Here is a 21,389-nt window from a genome sequence, read left to right as displayed (position 1 = left end):
GGGGGGACTCTGCAAGGGGGCCCAGGGGCACTCTCAAGATTGTTTGCCTCAGGCCCGGCTTGGGCTCTCGGGGGCCCTGTCTGCCAGGTGTAGCATACCTGCTGTGTCTCAGTAAAACGAGAGAGAGGTCCATTCCAAGCTATTTTTCAGCTGTTATCCTGCATGAGGTTTGGATACTAGAGCACAGCATTCTGTAGGTATGAAACGAAAGAGGAGGTGAATACAATGGCATACAACTTACGTTGTGTATTATTTGATGGGTTGCACTGCTGTCAAGGGACTTTTTTGTAGGTTTCTCTTACAGCAGTCAGTCAGAACTGTTAGTGTGTTTCTTAGTGTCTTTCATAAGAACATAAGAATAACCATACTGGGTCAGACCAAAGGTCCATCTAGCCTGGTATCCTGCTTCCAACAGTGGCCAATCCGGGTCACAAGTACCTGGCAGAAATCCAGATAGTAGCATCATTCCATGCTACCAATCCTAGGGCAAGCAGTGGCTTCCCCATGTGTATCTCAATAACAGACTATGGACTTTTCCTCCAGGAACTTGTCCAAACCTTTTTTTAAACCCAGATACGCTAACCGCTGTTACTGTATCCTCTGGCAGCAAGTTCCGCAGCTTAAGTATTCATTAAGTGAAAAAAAAAAAATGGCCTCCAGTTTGTTTTTAATGTATTTCCATGTAACTTCATTGAGTGTCCACTAGTCTTTGCACTTTTAGAAAGAGTGAAAAATCGATTCACTTGTACTCGTTCTACACCACTCAGGATTCTGTAGACCTCAATCATATCCCCCCTCAGCTGTAGCTTTTCCAAGCTGAAGAGCCCTAACCTCTTTAGCCTTTCCTCACACGAGAGTGATGTGGTAGCTGTGTTAGTCCACTTATGAAAAGTTGCACCTGGGTTAATTAACCACATATGTTAACTCTGATTTATTAAGCCAGTGTTACAGTATTATATGTTGTACTTTTTAAAATCTGTTTATGTATTCTTACAATGTATCTTTCATTTAGCTGTTTGCTATGTAAGCCACATTGAACCTGAGTCACTCTCGGCCTAATGTGGGGTAAAATATCATTAATAATAATCAAACATATAAATGGCGAGTGACCGCAGTAGAGACTTCCCTCTCTGTCCCGCCCCCGCGTCAATACGTGATGACGGGAGGGGGGGGCGGGACAGAGAGGGAAACTGCGCCGCTGAGGTTGCTACCGCTCCCCCCCCCACTCAGAGTCGCCGCCACCCCTCCACCCGGCCCAGGCCCTCTCTTCGCTTCTGAACTTACACATCCATTCGCCGAACGCAGCAACGCACATCAGCTCAGCTGCCCCTTCCTTCTCTGCCTGTGTCCCGCCCTCGCTGACGTAACGTCACGGGAGGGCGGGGCCACAGGCAGAGAAGGAAGGGCCCACCCACGGCAGCTGAGCCGATGTGCGTTGCTGCGTTCGGCAAATGGATGTATAAGTTTAGAGGCGAAGAGAGGGCCCGGGCCGAGGGGAGGGGAAGGAAAACCCCAATACCAGCCCGTTTTTACGGGCTCAACGGCTAGTAATAAATAAATCCAAACAGAGAAAAGAAAAATAAGATGATACCTTTTTTATTGGACTAACTTCTAACTTAATACATTTTTAGCTTTGAAGAAAGAAGGGTGACCTTCGAAAGCTAATCAAAAAAAGTTAGTCCAGTCAAGGTACCATCTTATTTTCTTGTCTCTGTTTTGTTTTATTTCTAGTTATTACCTGGTTCGAGAGGAGTTCCATCCCCTTTATCATTTTGGTCGTTCTTCTTTGAACCTTTTCTAATTCCGCTATATCTTGTTTTGAGATACGGTGACCAGAGCTGAACGCGATACTCGAGGCGAGGTCGCATGCATGGAGCGATACAGAGGCTTTGCGGTATTCTTGGACTTATTTATCATCCCTTTCCTTAAGATGAAAGTATAGAAATTGAGGAAGCAGAACTCCAGGCCAGAATTCAACATGGTGGAAGCAAAGTGCCCAAACCTAGCCTAGTGCTTACATCAGAGGGTTGAAGACCAGGGAATCAAGATGTATACCTGCTTCTTTCACTGATGCTCCTTGTGACCCTAGGCAAGTCGCTTCAGTGTAAGCTCTCTTGGAGAGGGACCTGCCTACTGTACGTTGCCTTGAGCGTATTTTGTGTCTTTTATCTTCACTTCCTGCACTTTTTTCTACTTCCTGTGGCTGTTTGTAGAGATGATGCTGACTGTGGAGAAAAGGTGCCGATACTCAAATGCCAGATCACCCTTCAGGGGTGGGGTGATCACTGAGGGACCCAGGTCCCCTGCAACCAGTCACAGAATCTATGACAAGGCAGAATTGGTGTGTAGAGCCTGAGCTCTTTCATTAGAGGTCCATGGGTCAATTTTAGCAGACAATGGAAAAGGTGTGGATACTCAGTGCCCCCTCAAAAAAGCCCTGCTTTTATTCTTATAATTTTTTTCTATACACAAAGGTTTACTTCCTATCCTATTTCTCATCTCCTCTAAAGTGATGAAATAGATGTGTTTGTAGAGAACTTCAATGGATCTTGACAATATAAGAGGACATAACAGGGCAACCAGCCACTGAGCTACAGTGTTAAATGGTGAAAATGTGAATTAACAAATGACTTGTCTTGAAAAATTGTACCAGTATTGAACCGTCAAATCTGCTGAATGTTTCAGGGCAATGGATTAAACTGGTGAATGTCTTTTTTTGTTTTGGTGCTGTCCGCACTAAGAATTTTGCCACAAAACCATGGAAATCATGGGGGAGAAGGAGGAAAGCATTTTGAAAGGAAAGCTAAATAAAAAGAAAATGCAATTAGATATTTTGTGGGTATTTATGTGCTCATTTCAACATTTAAAGCTAGTTTTCCTCAAGCTGATACCTCCTGTGGAATGCTGACCTTCTGTTCAGAAATTCATAAGCTTATTCCCATCCTTTCCTTCCAAAGAAGAAAATACGTAACTGAATAGGGTAGAGGGTATCATTCCCAGGCTCTTTCCTGTCATCTTGTGTGTTTGTTCTGTGGAATATGAACATAATTGTACTTGAAGTAATTGTATTACATCAGTTATTTTCTGGAGGACCAATATCTCAAGGTGCCATATAGTCATAATACATCAGCAGCAGAGACGAGCAGCAAAGGATGTGTGAACCACTGGATAACAGCCTGCAAAACACAGAAGAACGGTGACTATTGTAACGTTAACCAAATCATAGATAAATGGATTCTATGAACAGGGGCGTAGACGGACCTCGAGGTGGGAGGGGGGGGGCACATTTTGGTCCGCCACCCTGCCACCGCTGTGCATCTTGGCTGGCAGGGATCCCCAACCCCCGCCAGCTGAAGCATCGCTGCCGCAAATACCTTAGCTGATGGGGGTCCCCAACCTCTACCAGCTGTCATCCAGCGCTGGTCTCCTGCGCCGTGCCGCTGCCCTTTCTTCCCTTCACGTTCGGCATGCTCTCAGTTTCACTAAAAGGAGTGTGCTGGATGTGAGGGGAAGAGAGAGCAGGGTTGGGGACCCCCGCCAGCCAAACTAGTGACAGCACACATTTGGGAGAGGCCCAGGCCCCCGTGGCCCCACATAGCTATACCACTGCTATGACATTGCCCCTGAAAATCTAGATGGCTAAGTGTATAGCTGAAAAATGGAATAGACTCTGACGTAGAATCAGGATCAATTTCTTCAACGGTGCGGATAATGGATGCATGCTATGGCCTTTTGCAGGATGTGTCTGAAGCAAAAAGAGTAACCGAAGTCAAGGCAGCTCAATATAAGCCCAGAGGATCCCTTGTCATCTTGGCCAGGTCACTTCACTGTCTGCAGCCTTGGGTACGAACTTCAGGGTTCTTTCATTAAAGCGTGCTAACAGATTTAGGTGCCGTTTTACTCAGGCGTGCCGAAAAATGGCCTGTGCTTGTATAGTCGCGTGTATTGGATGCACACAGGTCCATTTTTCAGCGCACCTCCTGCAAAAAAGACCCCTTTTTTTCAGCTGAAAATGGATTTGGCGCGTGTCTATTTTGGGCCTGAGACCTTACCGCCACCCATTGACTTAGCGGTAAGGTCTCACGCATTAACCAGGCGGTAATCGTCAGCGCGTGTACACTGCCCGAATACCGCCCGGTCAGCGCCATGCGGTAGAAAATAGAAATTATTTTCTGCCGCGCATTTTGGACATGCGTCAAAATTAGAATTACCGCCCGGGGCATGCGGTAGCCAGGTGGTAGTTCTAATTTGACACTTGCTGTAAGCGCGTACGCACCTTAGTAAAAGGGGCTCCTTAACGTCTGCTAATCATTTGTCCGCATCTTAGTAAAAGGACCCCTAAGACCCCTTTGGGGTCAGGAAATTACCTACTGTACCTGAATGTAATCCACCCTGAGCTATTACACTGTTCAGCACCACACGCCACATATGCAAGATTAGATTCTGTTTTGATAGCCAATATTTATCCACTAAGGCCATTAAACATCACCTTTCTGATCATGCTGCTATTTCCCTACTTTGGAAGTTGAGAGACTATGATACAGGGAGTCCAAAGCACACCGAAAGAACACAAAAGTACAAAGGGCCTTCAGGACTAGGGCATCAAGTCAGTGGTTTATTGATCAGACCTGACACGGTCCTTGTTTTGGCGAAACCACCTGCGTCAGTGGTCTTATAAATTAGAACTGGTTTAAATCAAGCATCCACTCAAAGAAAACTGTCAGGATATTAAAAAAATACCTGAAAAAAGGCGCGAAAGTGCATAATATTGAACTGTTGTTATTAGGTTACTTTAATCACATTATTATTACTGTATGTTATACCTTGTCCTTGATGTCATATACCTGATATGAATTATTTATTCATTTACTCTCAATGTAGCTGATATTTTATGTACCTTAATTGTATAAAATATCTAAACATTTAATTTCATTAATGGCGATCGCCATTGTGGCATAATGTAAACCACATTGAGCCTGCAAATAAGTGGGAAAATGTGGGATACAAATGAAGCAAATAAATAAAGAATTCACACGCAGCGCACACTGGCTCTGGAAATACAGAGTACCGCATAGTTGTAAAAAGTGTGAAGAAGAGTGCTATATTGGAGAAACAAGCCAGATGCTAAAGACGGCTCAATTTACACAGGCACAATGTTAAACACGCCAGTGCCGACCATAGTAACATAGTAACATAGTAGACGACGGCAGAAAAAGACCTGCATGGTCCATCCAGTCTGCCCAAGACAAACTCATGTGTATACCTTACCTTGATTTGCACCTGTCCCTCCCAGGGCCCAGACTGTACAAGTCTGCCCAGCAGTTTTTCCCGCCTCCGAACCACCTGTCCCGCCTCCCATCACTGGCTCTGGCACAGACCATACAAGTCTGCCCTCCCCTATTCTCGCCTCCGAACCACCAACCCCTCTTCCCCCCACCTGCTCCGCCACCCAATTTTAGCTAAGCTTCTGAGGATCCATTCCTTTTGCACAGGATTCCTTTATGCATATCCCACGCATGTTTGAATTCTGTTACCGTTTTCATCTCCACCACCTCCCGCGGGAGGGCATTCCAAGCATCCACCACCCTCTCCGTGAAAAAATACTTCCTGACATCTTTCGTGAGTCTGCCCCCCTTCAATCTCATTTCATGTCCTCTCGTTCTACCACCTTCCCATCTCCGGATGCTATCTCTGTGGGACAGCACTTTACAAAACCAGAACATTGCATCAATGATCTTATGGTAAAAACACTAAAAGGAAGTGTCAAGACAATCCAGGAACGTAGAATGATGAAATATTTTGATACCAACCAGATCTGGGCTTTCTATAAACCATAAAATTTTACTGCTTTGTCTCTCATCCATCCAGCTCTCCCTGTTTCTCAACTAACCTACCTCTCCCTTTTCCTGTGAGACTGTCATTAGAATGCCTTTGTGTTTCACTTACATATTGCTATATTTATTTGTTAAAATTTGCTTATTTCTGATCTGAAGATAAAGGATCACCTTGAAAGCTAGTCAAAAGATGTATTAAGTTAGTGCAATAAAAAAGGTATCATCTTATTTTCTTTTCTATGTTTTGATTTACTTCTATTTATTACCGAAGGAGGAGAAAGCAGGACTGAGAGAGGGGTGCATGCATGCACATGTAATGGTTTGTGGAAGAAAGGGTTGCATGGGCATCTTTCAGAGTGGAAAGCAGGAAGGACCAAGGAGGAGGTTTGATTAACAGAAGATAAAAGGTGTACCAAGATGGCGGCAGCAGTGGGGCGAATTTAAACTTCCTTTGGTGGGCAGGCTTCAGATTTGTGAGGTCACACCGACTCCTGTCCAAACCCTTTTTGAGCAGGACTGAGAGAGGGACGCATGCACATGTAATGGTTTGTGGAAGAAAGGAAAAAGCAGGACTGAGAAAGGGGAGCAGCATGGGCATCTATCAGAGTGGAAAGGAGGTTTGATTAACAGAAGATAAAAAGTGTACCAAGATGGCGGCAGCATTGGGGCGAATTAAAACTTCCTTTGGAGGGCAGCCTTCAGAGTTGTGACGTCACGGCGACACCCTTTTTGAGCCGGCCTGAGGGAGGGGCGCATGCGCCGAGGGGAAAGGCCGGCCAAGTGGTGCGCATGCGTATCGCAGCCTGAAGGCGGAAACTCGGCATTTTGCTTCCGGTTACGGTCGTGTCGGCGGCCATTTTGTAACTTGTTGCCATATGTGTGTGAAAAACAAAATGATAAGGCTAATAATAAAAGTTAAACGGTAGCCATTGCCCAATGAGGAAAAGGAACCCGAGTTAGAAGCAGTTTAGTGTTGTCGGAGGAAAAGCAGAGGAAGCTGGCGCCGTGCGGGCGGGGGCCGGAGCGTGGGAGACCGCGGCGGTGAGTGAGGGCCCGGGGGGGTTGGGGGGAGGGGGTCTGGAATTCTCCCGGCCTCGCTCCTTCCTCAGGGCCCTGGAGCTGGGGGGGGGGGGGGGACATAATAGGCTCACAGACTCCTCTGCCTAGGGCTGTTTCTTTTCACTCTCTTAAGATTGCTGTGGATATGCAGAAATCCAACTCAATAAGGTTTTCTCTGTGTATTTAGGGGCCCTTTTACTAAGGCGCGCAGAAAAGTGGCCCGCACTGGTGTAGGCGTGTGTTTTGGACGCGCGCAGCGCCCTTTTTCAGCGTGCGTGACCGAAAATGGACGTGCAGCAAAATGAAAACCGGCGGGCGCCCATTTTCGGCCTGACACCTTACCGCCACCGGGCGGTGATGGTCAGCCCACGTAAACCGATTGCCGCCGGGTAAGCGCCACGCGGTAGAAAACTGTTTTGGACGCGCATCCGAAAACTACTGAAAGCAGATCTTTTCAAGAAGGCATAGCATACCACTCAAGGAACGCATTACTTTTAAAGTATGCGCATTAGTCCACAAAACCATTCACGGCGAAGCCCCAGCCTACATGTCATAGTAACATAGTAAACATAGTAGATGACGGCAGAAAAAGACCTGTATCAAAAATCTGTCGGTATACTTCTATGATGTATGTCGGTAGGCAAAGTATACCGACAGATTTTTGATACAGAATACTATATTCCATTGGAAGAAGATCCTACTAATCAACTTCAGAAAGATATGGCAGAAAAAGACCTGCATGGTCCATCTAGTCTGCCCAAGATAAACTCATATCTTAAATTTGTACCTGTCTTTTTCAGGGCACAGACCGTATAAGTCTGTCCAGCAGTATTTCCCGCCTCCCAACCACCAGTCCCGTCTCCCATCACCGGCTCTGGTACACACCATATAAGTCTGCCCTCCCCTATCCTCGCCTCCCAACCACCACCCCCTCTTCCCCCCACCTGCTCCGCCACCCAATTTCAGCTAAGCTGAGTTAATAGACTTACCACCCAGAAACGCTAAAAGATCATCCCGAGCTTTTCTCAACCTCCACTTCCCTAACTGCAAGGGCCTGAAATACAAGGCGCTGCACGCGTCAACCTTTTCTTACATGAGCACGCAGTTCTGGAACACACTGCCGCGCAACCTGAAAACGATCTACGAACAAACCACCTTCCGCAAATGATTGAAGACACATCTTTTTGCTAAAATCTACGGAAAGAACCAAAACACATAAAGTCCACACTCACTGTTCAGTAATGCATCAATACATCCACTTCTGAATTCTCAACCCCCAAAATCTCACCACACTCATACCTTTACTCACAGAAGAATGTATACCATATGTTTTCCTTTGCTATATTCCTTAACGACATTTGATTTTGTCTCGTACAACTCTTCACAATGTAATCCATAACCGAATTCTAACAAATTGTATTTCCATCATTCATAATGTATTGTAAGCCACACTGAGCCCGCAAAAAGGTGGGAAGAAGTGGGATACAAATGCAATAAAATAAATAAATAAACATCCATCTTAAATACTAAATAATAACACTATACACGATCTATATGAAACCAAAATCTTACCGCATCACTGTATAACCTCTTTACTATTAATGATCAAGCACTACCACCTTAAATCTTATATCGAATAGGGTCTCACTATAGTCGATGACTTAATCTATGTTACAATCCAAGTTATTACTCAGCAACCTTCATGCAATACCAAAATGTAATCTGCTTTACCATGTATGTATTCACATGGTATATATATACCATGATCTGTTCCATATATCTTACCATGTATGTCTGCACCTTAACGCAATACCATTTGTAAGTCTGTTACTCGGAAATGGCAACCGCCATTACGGCAAATGTAAGCCACATTGAGCCTGCAAATTGGTGGGAAAATGTGGGATACAAATAAATAAATAAATAAAAATGGAATAACCACCCAGGGTATGCAGAAGCACCAATTTGATGCACATAGGTGCCTAGGCCTTAGTAAAAGTGCCCCGTAATGAGGCTGTAGTGAAATGACAGCCAGGTAGAGAGAGAGCAGTCCAGGGACGCACTCATTCTACTTAGAGGAGCAGCCAAGTGACCCAGCTTGCAGGAGAGAAATGGTACACCGGGCTTGGATTTCTGACAACCAGCTCTGCACATTTCAGTGGGTAGGAATCGGGGACTAGAAATCCCACACTGCATTGGTAGATTTAAAACAAATAGGAGAAAGATTTTCTTTACTCGGCGTGTAGTTAGACTCTGGAACTCGTTGCCGGAGAATGTAGTGACAGCAGCTGGCCTTACGGAGTTTAAAGGGGGTTTGGACAGATTCCTGAGGGAAAAGTCCATTGAACATTATTAATTTTTTTTTTAGGGGGGGGGGGGGGCGGTTGCCGGGTTCTTGGCCGCTGTCGGAGACAGGATGCTGGGCTTGATGGACCCTTGGTCTTTTCCCAGTATGGCGGTGCTTATATAAAGAAAAACTTTCTCCTATTTGTTTTAAATTCACCATATTCTAGCTTCATCTTGTGTCCCCTGGTTTTGTTGTTTGAAAGTGTAAACAAACGCTTCACATCTATCCGCTCTACTCCGCTCATTATCTTGTAGACTTCTATCATATCACCCCTCAGCCGCCTTTTCTCCAAGCTGAAGAGCCCTAACCTTCTCAGCCTTTCCTCATAGGGAAGTCGTTCCATTCCCTTTATAATTTTCGTGGCTCTTCTCTGCACCTTTTCTAATTCCTTTATATCTTTTTTGAGTTGTGGCGACCAGAATTGGACACCATACTCGAGGTGCGGTCACACCATGGAGCGATACAACGGCATTATAACATCCTCGTGTTTGTTTTCCATCCCTTTCCTAATAATACTCAACATTCTGTGCGCTTTCTTAGCCGCCGCAGCACACTGAGCAGAAGTTTTTAACGTCTTATCCACGATGACTCCCAGATCCCTTTCTAGGTCCGTAACTCCTAACGCGGAACCTTGCATGACATAGCTGTAATTCGGGTTCCTCTTACCCACATGCATCACCTTGCACTTGTCAACATTGAACTTCATCTGTCACTTGCACGCCCAGTCTCCCCAGTCTCACGAGGTCCTCCTGTAATCTTTCACACTCCTCCTGCGACTTGACGACCCTGAATAATAATTTTGTGTCACCTGCAAATTTAATTACCTCACTAGTTACTCCCATCCCTTCTGGTTGTATGCTGCCAGAGAATATTGAGTTGGGATACCCTGGAACACATTCCCACAGGCAGCTACATCATCTTGTGCGATAGACCTTTGTTAACCTGCAAACGGTGTTTTAGTCACATTTAATCAGTTTTTGAACAGCGCACTTTGAATGCCAGTAGGCCTGAACTGTGAGGGGAGGTACAGTACATAAACTGTGGAGGGCCAACAGTGTGAAGCAGAGAGCAAATCCCATCCTTCAAGTTTCTTTCCTGCGCTTAAGTGACACGGGCACCCTGGGGAAACAGAATAATTTTATTTGTTACATTTGTATCCCACATTTTCCCACCTACTTCCAACAAGACCCAGATTCCCAGTCCCTGCACTTAAAAGCACCCTAGTCCCTCCTCGCTGCACCATCCTGTTGTCCTTGAGTTTGATTGGTGTGTGCTTGCAAAGCTGAGATGTTTCAGCTGTGCTGTTATGTTTTTATTGCATTGTATGTTTTTACAGTCTCAAGTTTTTCAAGAACAAAGGGGAAAATCAGATTTTCTGTTTGTTTATATAGCTGGGTCATTTCCCTACCTGCTTCATCGCTCAGTCTAACTGTTGTTATGGCTGTTAGAAATTTTGTAAAGATATTATTTGGGTGCGGGAACTTTGTGTATTACATTGCTTCTGGGGCATTCATAACAAAAGAGTGAAAACGTTTTCAGGATGCTGTTATACGTGGCAACATGTGAAAGCTCCAAAGTGGGAGACAACTTAATTTTCCACTGAAATGCATTGCAGTGATGGAAGCTTTGTAGGAGGGAAAAATTGAAACATTGGTTAGTTTTGTTAGTAAATACTTTCCTGAATGAGAAGACCTGCAGGTTCAGCTTTTATTCCTTCTGCACATCACTTTTATTATGTTTAGAAAACATGTAATGTGGCATACCTCAGCTCTCGCTTTTAACGTCTACATAAGGGTGAGATTCACAGATAATTTTAGGTCCTAGAGAACAACTAGATAAATGTAAAAGAAGCACTCAAATCAAGGGGTTGGGGTGACCCAAGCTTCCTTTAAATGTGAGAACTTTCTGTAGTGCTGTGTAGATCTATGAATAATGAGCGAACGTCAGGTTGAATCCACTGTGCTAGACCGTGAACCTGTGATCTCTCACCTACCCGCGAATCTCCTGTGTCAGGTCTGTTACAGCTGGGATCAAAAGGAGATGATCATTTGTGAATTACTTTATTTTTGTGTTATTCGGGGGAACGGTGGCCGACATGAGAGATGGTGCTGTGTAGCTGCAGAAGTCATGCAAAATGCCATTTTATATTCTACATAGCAACTTATCTACTTCCTGCTTTTTTTTTTTTTCTTGCATGTCTGTGTGATATATTTACATTTGAAGATGTCATTGGTGGACCTGGGAAAGAGGTTGCTTGAAGCTGCTCGCAAAGGGGAGGACGATGAAGTGAGGACGCTGATGGCCAGCGGTGCTCCCTTCACCACCGACTGGGTAAGCCATGTTGGCACAGTTCAGGTTTCCTGCTTTAGGCATTGTCCAGTTGTATCCTGGTTTCCAAGAGATTTTGTTTGTGTTTTGAAATTCGTCAGCTACCTGTCATTTCACTGCTGCTAGGGTGATGGGGTAAGGTACAGGGCACACCTCTGGGACCTTGCAGTGTTGGTAAGGCATATTTTATTTATTTATTTATTTGTTGCATTTGTATCCCACATTTTCCCACCTCTTTGCAGGCTCAATGTGGCTTACAATTATCATGAGTAGTGGAGGTATACAAGAAATAGCTTTTAGTAATTACAGAATATCGTGGTACGTCTCCATTACGGATGAACAATCTGTCGTTATTGCAGTCTCTCTAAAACATAGTTGGTCAGTTGCGCAGTCTATTTCTAAAACAAACCCAGTTTCTTCACTCAGCGTGTAATTAAACGCTGGAATTCGTTGCCACAGAATGTGGTAAAGGCGGTTAGCTTAGCAGAGTTTTAAAAAGGTTTGGACGGCTTCCTGAAGGAAAAGTCCATAGACCATTATTAAATTGGACTTGGGGAATATCCACTATTTCTGGGATAATCAGTATAAAATGTTTTGTACTTTTTGGGGATCTTGCCAGGTATTTGTGACCTGGTTGGCCACAGGATGCTGGGCTCGATGGACCTTTGGTCTGTCCCGGTATGGCAACACTTACGTACTTAAGAGGCCTATATTTTCTGTATAATTCATGGAACTGATATGTCTAAACCCATTTTTCCCCCCTCCTGGCCCTGTCCTGGGGCTGTTGTGTAGCTTCTTTTCTTGTGAGCACCCTTGCAAGGAGTTAGAGAGAGTTTGTTTTTATTATTTATAACCCACCTTTATCCAAGCTGGGGAACAAATGAACAATGCACAGCTAAAAGTACAGTCAACAAACAAGGGACTGAACTCAAACATACCAGAAAGCAATTCATGACAATTTTTAGGCTTGACTTAGCACATAACATTTTAACATTGCCTCTAGTGCTGAAATAACAGCAGACCGTTGCATCCAATGTATTCCACTCAGTAGGGCTGGCTCCAGAAAATGATGAGAGATCAGCAGTTAAAACCACCATCATATTACAGTGGAAATGCTGTTTTCTCTTTGGATGGATATTTTGCATTGTGTCTTTGGTAAAGTTTCACCATAAGCAGCTTATGAATGGCTGCCTCAGAAGTTCTACTGTGACTCTGCATTACACACCCATTTTCCTGTTTTGCCTCCTGCTTTTGATGTTTTACAGCTGGGAACATCACCCCTTCACCTGGCGGCTCAGTACGGTCACTATTCTACAGCGGAAGTGCTGCTCCGAGCAGGTGTCAGCAGGGACGCCCGGACCAAAGTGGACCGAACACCTTTGCACATGGCAGCAGCCGACGGACATGCACACATTGTAGAGCTGCTGGTTAGGGTAATTAAGATGTGAGCTTTGAACAAGCAGGATGTTTGGGCAGCAGATAGCTAACGATAACCTGCTGGCATGAGAAGCCAAGTTAGTCTGTGTTGATCTTTCCTTTTCATTTCCACACTTTAAGCAGCCAGTAGCTGGGTGACCGAGTAACACGTGGATACCGGTCTTTCACTGTATATTTATTTATCTATGTATTTACTTAAGCAAAAACGCCCGTTTCGGAACAAATGAAAGGGGCCCTGGGAAGGCTATAGTCTAAGCGTTTTCTTGTCTCTCTCCCCTCCCCTCCTCTGCCCTCCCATCCCATCCATACCTCAGGTCACAGCGGCGGCAGGCTCGGCTCGCGTCGCCTCCAGCCTTCCCTCTGTGTCCCGCCCTCCTCTGATGTCATTCTGTCTTTCTGCAAGGGCGAGACACTGAGAGGGAAAGGAACACTTGAGGCGAGCTGACGTAAGCTGATTAGCATACGGTTACGAACCCAGCCATCCAGGGAGACAGATTGACCAATTATTATATAGAGATACTTAACCTGCAACTATCCACAGTTCTAGGCAGGGTATATGATTACATATATAAAATATTCAAAGAACAAAAATCAGACAATACAGTCATAATAAAAAAAAAAATAGCATAGATGTTCTTTCAGTGATAACATAAAGCTTCTCTTTCACCGTTAGTATGTCTGTTTTAAGCATTGAAAGCTTGGATTAATAAAACTTTCAATTGCTTCCTAAAATTGCAAAGTTCTCTGTCAGTCTTGCCAGTGGAGCGCTGTCTTTCTTGGAGGGAAGTAGCACATCTGTAAATGACTTAAAAGTTGGTTACAAGCTAAATAGATTCCTTTGTTTTCCCTGACAGAATGGGGCTGACGTCAATGCCAGGGACATGCTAAAGATGACAGCCTTACATTGGGCGACGGAGCATGACCACCGGAACGTGGTGGACATGCTGCTTAAATATGGTGCCGATGTTCACGCCTTCAGCAAGTTCGATAAGACGGCCTTTGACATAGCCCTGGACAAAAATAATGGTGAACTCTTGGTCTTAATCCAGGTGGGTGAAGTGATAGAGAAAGTTTGGATTTTAGCACTTTTCAGAACACGGGAACACATCTGGAGGGTGGCAGGTTCAGTCCGTTTGTTATCTGGAGCCACGATAGCATCCAACATGTAAATAACACGTCTGCACTATTGGTTTGTTTTCAAGTGCACTTGTGATCAAATTAAGCTGTGGTATGGTATCAATTAGACCACATCCAGGACTTTTTGTGTGTTTTAAGGAGCCAGGATTTCTTGTTTTCTAAAGTCATATACTAACTTTTCTTACTATTTTGACTAAGTCAATTCCTTAGCCTTCTTCCAGACAAGTTCAGACAAGTGGGTTGTGCACTCTTACCAGCAGATGGAGACTGAGAAACAGTAACCTGAACGTGAACCTATAAGTACTCTGTTCAGCCCATTGACAGCCAGTATTTTCTGTCTTCAGCAGATGGTAGGCACCCAAGCTTGTGTGATGAAGGCCATAGGTTAGGGAATTTGGAGGTGGCTCTGAGTTTTATTTCACCTTGTCCTCTTGGCTCTCAGCATAAGTCTTCCTGGATATTTAAAATAAATTCTTGTCAAGTAGCAGCTGCACTAAGTACAGGCTCCCAGGTCCTAGTCTGGGGGGTATTTTACCTAGGGAAGCCGGGTCCCCCCCCCCCCCCCCCCCGACCACAGTTGCAGTCTTTGTGATACTGGAGGTGTGTGTTATGCTTCAGCTTCCCCTTCCTGCTTCTGGAGGAGAAACCTATAGAGTCAGTGTGAGTTATTAAAAAAAAAAGGGGGGGGGGGGAGACAGTGCAAAATAGACCTTCTCAATGTGTGGGAGTGAAATTCAGACACCCGGGTTTTGCCTAGTTACTGCTGCTCCTCAGCAGAGGACCTCAGCGGGGCAGAGGAGTGGGATACGATGCAGTGCCTAACATTGCATCGGGAGTGATGGCGCAGCTGGAGACCACGCCGGTATAGCATTGAAGTTTATGGGGCACAAGGTTTACAGCAGGCAGAGGGAGCCATGGGGTTCAGCACTTGAGCCGACAAATGGCAGAACTCACATTAAACCCCATCTGCCATTCGGATGCCCAGTCTTGTAAGGTCCTCTTGTAATTTTTCACAGTCCTCTTGCGATTTAACAACTTTGAATAACTGACATCCAAGGTTTTTGTTGCGAGATGGTTGAAGGAAGTCATTGCATCGGCGTATTTCCTCTGGGTGCCAAGTTCCAGCAGTGCTGAAAGCACACTCCGCTAGGGGCAGGTGACTTTCTGGGTGGAGTGTGGACTGTTACCACCCAGTTTGGCTTCATTACGTTCCTTTGCAAAGCATTATCATTTGGATGTCCAGGCGAGACTGGATGCTATGAATGACAAATGTTGTCTGTGGGCTTAGCGGCTCCTCCCTTGTGAATTTTATTGCCATGGTACTTCCCACTCATCTGAACGGTCCGGAGGAATGCTAAGGAAGAGGAAGTAAAGTGTTGCTTGCTAGTTTTCTTTCCTTTAGTTCCTCCAGACCAGTTCAAAACTCAAGGTTTCAGCAGCAGATGGGGAGTTCTGTTCCAGTAGAGAAGTAGCTGGGGCAGTAGTAATGGTTAAAAAAATTAAAATGTACACAAAAGAGACAGTTATATGGAGAGGATCAGTAGTTCAGTGATATTTTGTTTGTGGTGTCCCTGTTTAATACATAGAAAGACTTTCTGGGCTACTCATCTAGAATTGTTATCGAAATTGTCTGGCAGGGGATTGCACAGAGTGCTTATAGGTTCACTTTGAGGTTAGTGTTTTTCAGTTTCCATCTGCTGATTGGAGTGTATAACCCACTTGTCTGAACTAGTCTAGAGGAACTAAAGGAAAGAAAATTAGCAGGTAAGACCTAATATCATCACCTCCACCATTTGAAGTGTACCTAACTGAATTGATCGTGATCAAATGGGCTCCTTTTCCTGGCAAAGGGATGGAATTGATTTCTGCCATGAAAAGGTTAAAGCGCTTTAGTTGGTGACACTTGTGTGCCTCTGGTAGCAGAGCTGAGGCTTTGCACTTGAGGTTGATACTTTCTGAGACTGGGAGGGGGTAGTGCAAAGGTCATTTCTTAGTGTGTTTGTTTGCGGTTGGAAAGATGAGAAAAACGTACTTTGTGAACCCAGGTATGATTATTGGAAGAGTCTAATCTTCCTTGATCCTTTTCAGGAGGCCATGCAGAACCAGGTGAACACAAACCCTGAGAGGTCAGATCTCACTACAAACACCATTTCAGTGACTGCTGCACCACAGTATATTTTTGCATCGGGGGAGCTGGTCAACCTTGCCAGTCTTGTGTCATCAGCCAGTACCAAAACTACCTCAGGTAGGGCTTCCCCTTGGACTGTTTTACTTTTGAGGTAACAGCACTTGTCACAGCTCCTGTAACTTGTCCATGTTGTCATCTGAAGATAAGAACATTGGATGTGTCGTGTTGGGTTAGCGCAAAGATCCATGAAGTCCAGCATGCTGGCAAATCCAGGTCGCTAGTACCCAGCAGGATCCCAAGGAGTAGATTAATTTCTTGTTGCTCATAAGGGTCCAGTCTTATTGAGAATACACTGACCAAGAGCTTTTCCTTCAACAGGTGAATCACATGTGGCCAACTCAACCACCTCAGTGCTTGCCACACTTGCAGCGTTAGCCGAAGCATCTGCACCACTTTCAAATTCCAACAGGGTTACAGGTAGGCAAAGGAACACAAATTTTATTTATTTTTATTTTTGTTACATTTGTACCCCGCGCTTTCCCACTCATGGCAGGCTCAATGCGGCTTACATGGGGCAATGGAGGGTTAAGTGACTTGCCCAGAGTCACAAGGAGCTGCCTGTACCTGAAGTGAGAATCAAACTCAGTTCCTCAGTTCCCCAGGACCAAAGTCCACCACCCTAACCACTAGGCCACTCCTCCACTCCAAGCTTAATATTTGCCACATCTTGGTTGAGCGGCATATCATGCCTTTGAAAAGTACACATCAGCGACGCATCAACCTCCTTGCCCCTTATATCGTAAGTCATTTCTTCTTTAAAGAAGAGATTCCCTGCTGTTTCTTTTCTTCAGAATTGTCAGTAAAACCACATGGTAGCTACTGATTCCTAGTGTTGGAGCAGATTTCCCATATCTCCTTTATAACCGGCTTCTCTCGCTTACGTTCTCTTTCTTGACTCCTGTGCTGTTTGCCGTTGGAAGCAAAGAAACAGTGGTGGAGGCATAACTTGCATTTTATCATCAAGTAAATGCTCAGCACAAGAGCAGCGGTGTGCCAACCTTGTTTTGTGATTTCTGCAGGTAACACGGAAGACGTGCTAGAGGCTGATTCTGTCGATAAAGCAATACAACAAATGGGTGGAGGAGGTGGCCAACGAGTTATCACCATAGTGACGGATGGCTTGCAGCTGGGCAGTCTGCAGGGAGCTATTCCAGCCGGTAGCATTGCACATCCTTTTATAGTGACCATGCAAGATGGTCAGCAAGGTAAGACGGTGCTCATGCTTGCAAACCGGACAGTGTAGCCAGAAGCCATTTAATGATAGGGGGGATATACATTTTTTAAACGAAATACATTTCTCTCTCACTAAAGCATGTCTCCGTAGTTGTTGTTGATGTACTTATGGTTCTCGTTTGCACCATTTAATACACTTCCAGATTTTAATGCTGATGAACCAATGGTACCATTGAGTATTTTTAGAAAAGGTTCTGGTCCGTTTCTGTGAAAACATGCACTTTTGTACACCTGTAGGTCTGATGGCGGTGCCCATGCAGAGGGACCAGGTTTGATTCCTGGCTCTAGTCCTCTGCTCCCTGAGCAAGTCAACACTGAAGAAACGTGGAGTTCTCTGCTCCTGAGGTTGTGGGAGTCCTAGTCATTGAATAATACTGACACCTAGTGACCAGACTCATGCATGCATATTAGGCTCTGCAGTGGCTGGCCTAGATGAGCTTTTATAAAAAAAAAAAAGGGCGGGGGGCAGCGGCAAGGGGAACCCTCTGGGTAGTTGCAAATGAAAGCCCAGTCCACTAGAGACCGATTCTGTTTAAGTTGGAGGAAAGGGATGAGTCTTGATATACTGCCTTTCTGTGGTTATAATCAAAACTGTACCTGGGCAATGGAGGGTTAAGACACTTGAACCTAGTTCTTGGGTCACTGCACTAACCATTAGGCAGGAAACGGTTGGGTTGAACATGGGCCCAATGCTCAGCAGGACTTAGCTGGGTAGGAGCCTCTACTACTGGGACCATAGTGGCATTATCCGGGTTATGCTGCTGAAAATCTGGACTGATCGCCTCGACACTGTCTCGGTATTCCCAGGGCGTTATGGGAGCGGGGCTTAGGTGGAGCAGGATTTTATCTGGTTATCAGCCAAAAGGCTGTCCTAAGTTAGCCGGATATCGCCAATACCCGTGTAATGGCACTAGGGTCGCTATACCTGGATTTTCAACGTCACTATCCAGATAGCAGTTGGCACAGAAAATTCAGCTATATCTTTAATAAACACTGTGGCTCATGATTAAGAGAATGCTGACCACAGAGTCGAAATATAAGAGGAGACAGTTTTCAATAGTTGGGTTTCTATAATAATGTTTAATAAGATCAAGACAATAAAACATTGGTGTCATTCATTAAAGGACATTTTTTTGGCCACTGGTTCTCTCCATGTGCTGCAACTGATGATTTCTTTTGCCTTGTGCTGCAGTGCTAACTATACCTGCAGGCGAGATTACTGAAGAGACTGTCTTGGAAGAAGACTTGCCCCCAGCTAAGAGGCAAAGAGTTGAACAAGACCTGGGAGATGAGGAGCAGAGCAAGGTTAGAAGTGCCGTTAGTAGATCTAATCTCTGCAGTGTACTCAATTTTAAGAAATACTTCTTCATTTGAATCGGGCAGGCAGTGGGAGTATATTTCCTGCTCTAGAAAGAGGAAAAAACACTCTTGCATTGCCTTCTGTCATTGATATCTGCATAGTCTTCCTTGGGTATGTGATCTTTTTCTTTCCTTCTCAAGGGAAGCTGATATGTGGTTGGCGTTTATCAATTATCACTGCTGTTTGCAGTGATTTTTCAGACTGCTGTCTGTCCCAGACACGGTGCTGGCCTCAACGGACAACTGGCCTGAGCCAGCAATACTTAATGTTCTTGTGTTCTTTTGTTGTCACAGGACAACAGCAACGAGAGACAGCTCTTGCAGCAGCAGTTACGTGAGGCCAACTGCAGGGCCCAAGAATACCGCCAGCAACTACTGAAGAAAGAACGGGAAGCGGAGCAGTACCGGCTAAAGCTGGAGGCTATGGCCAGGCACCAGACCAACGGTGATGAAATTACAGTGGTAGAAGAGGTCAGTGAGGTGAACACCATCATCATTACCTCGGAGGAGTTGGACAGCTCTTCCACCACAGAGGTGGAAACTGTAGAGCAGCATCTTCCAATGGAAACTGTGACAACATAATGGTCGGGGTCGGGAGTGGCGCTGCATCGTTGGCTTGTACGTGGGCTGAGCCCCACCCCCGGTGAAGGCTCATTGGATGCGGTGGAAAGGAGTTTGCATGGGCCAAAGATTGGAGGAATCTGTTGCAGGCTGTACAGCCTTCTGATCATTGGACGTCCTTGTTTTTCCTTAAAGCTAAATTATGCTAATATGTTTGTCTAAAAACAGTCTAAGCACTGCCTGAGCTTTTTTTGTCTGTGCTGGGGGACAGGAGAAGTATTTTTGCCAAAGATGAATAATTGCACTCAATCGCCCCCTGAACTTATTGTTGTACTGAAATACAAATTTTATGCAATTGCCTGTTTCAGGTTGGAGTCTTCCCAGTGTATTTCGGGACCACACGTGGAAGTGACAGCAAATAGTTGCTTTTGAAGGCAACCTTGAGAATTCACCTTTGTTTTCAACAAAACAGAAGGGAGAGCTTTCTGTTTCAAAGTTTGTGACATTTCCAGTCTGTCTATTTCAAATGCATCAGGGGAATGATGGTTCTGTAGGAAGGAAGCAGAGCCCGAGTCTCAGTGTTCACATCTCAGTCACGTCGGAGCTGTCTTGAAATCTGCTAAAGAACTCTCTTATTTTTAACCTTCAGGGAAGAGGTTGTTGCTCATTTCTAAATGTTACTATTTTGAAAGCAGTCCATTTATATTACCTACATATACATTTTAAAGGATGCACTGAAATGGTTTTTACCATCTTTTATTAATGTAAATTCTCTGAATTTAGTATAAGGAAAGCAAAGTGTTTGTTAAATTATGTTTTGGATATTAACTCACCTTCTGATGTTTACAGATTTTTTTAATTATTTTTGGCTAGTGGGGTGGAGCTGGAGTTTAGGTTGGTTTGATCATCTCTGCAGATTTCTGCATCCACAGACTCCTACCTTCCAGTGCAGGAAGATCATTATGAGTAGATGGACTGATGATAAGAGGTTTTGAATTTAACAGCTGGATGCATTTCATGTGTGTGAAACCTTTCCTTTTGGTTCACATGTGGCGGTGGAGGGCGGAGTGTTTTAGCACTTTTCCCGGCTTTCTAGGGGATTTTCTACTCACTTCTGAAATACCAGCCACAGCTATAATGCTACATAAAAGAGGCCATGGTAGAAGCCAGATTTTTGAATAGGGTCACAACATTTTTCTTGCTATACTATGGGCAAACTTGAAAGCTTTATGAATTGCTAGGCCTGACTTTTCATCTTGAGAGCTTTGTTACTACCATGATTAGGGAGAGAAGTGATGGAGGAACTATTTTGTGACCATAGTGAAAAATAGATGCGTCTTGTTTTGTTAAGTGATAGCCATAAAGGGTCATCTATTGCTCCTGATGGTCTTTCACCCTTAATGCTTCAAGAATGTGTATAAAAAGTGAAGCTTATGGAGAGTGGTATATGCTGCGGTCCAGCTTTCAAGGCTTGGAGATGCCCAACATTTCCTCATGCCTTTTGTTTTGCCCCAGACTGTACTGGTGGCATTGTGCATCATGACCCTGAGAGAAAAGACTGAATGGATAGAATCCTGGGCTGGCGAGTTCCCCCCCTCACATTTATTCTGCTGCCTTTATTGGTTTAGAATATTTGTTGAAACTATATAACATAAGAATTGCCGTACTTGGTCAGACCGATGGTCTATCTAGCCCAGTATCCTGCTTCCAACAGTGGCCAGTCCAGGTCAGAAGTACCTGGCAGAAACCCAGTTAGTAGCAACATTCCATGGTACCAATTCCAGGGCAAGCAGTGGCTTTCCTCGTGTCCATTTCAAGAACAGACTATGAACCTTCCTCCAAACCTTTTTAACCCCAGATATATTAACAGCTGTTACCACATCCTCTGGCAGCAATTCCCAGAGCTTAA

The 21,389-nt window shown here is 44.8% G+C and overlaps 1 protein-coding gene across 1 annotated transcript; it reads left to right on the top strand.

Annotated features, from left to right (window-relative positions):
* The first annotated feature begins 6,684 nt into the window (after nucleotides 1-6,684).
* On the top strand, nucleotides 6,685-21,389 carry GABPB2 (GA binding protein transcription factor subunit beta 2). Its single transcript, XM_030187807.1, has 9 exons — nucleotides 6,685-6,875; nucleotides 11,461-11,568; nucleotides 12,831-12,998; nucleotides 13,857-14,051; nucleotides 16,228-16,384; nucleotides 16,646-16,744; nucleotides 17,347-17,532; nucleotides 18,753-18,865; nucleotides 19,214-21,389. The coding sequence occupies exons 2-9, from the start codon at nucleotides 11,461-11,463 to the stop codon at nucleotides 19,499-19,501; spliced, it is 1,314 nt and encodes a 437-aa protein (XP_030043667.1). The 5' UTR covers nucleotides 6,685-6,875; the 3' UTR covers nucleotides 19,502-21,389.

The sequence above is a fragment of the Microcaecilia unicolor genome, chromosome 14 (genome assembly GCF_901765095.1).
Source record: "Microcaecilia unicolor chromosome 14, aMicUni1.1, whole genome shotgun sequence".
NCBI classification, from domain to species: Eukaryota; Metazoa; Chordata; class Amphibia; order Gymnophiona; family Siphonopidae; genus Microcaecilia; species Microcaecilia unicolor.
The sequence above is the reverse complement of the archived record's forward strand: the minus strand, read 5'-3'. Positions and strand labels throughout refer to the sequence as shown.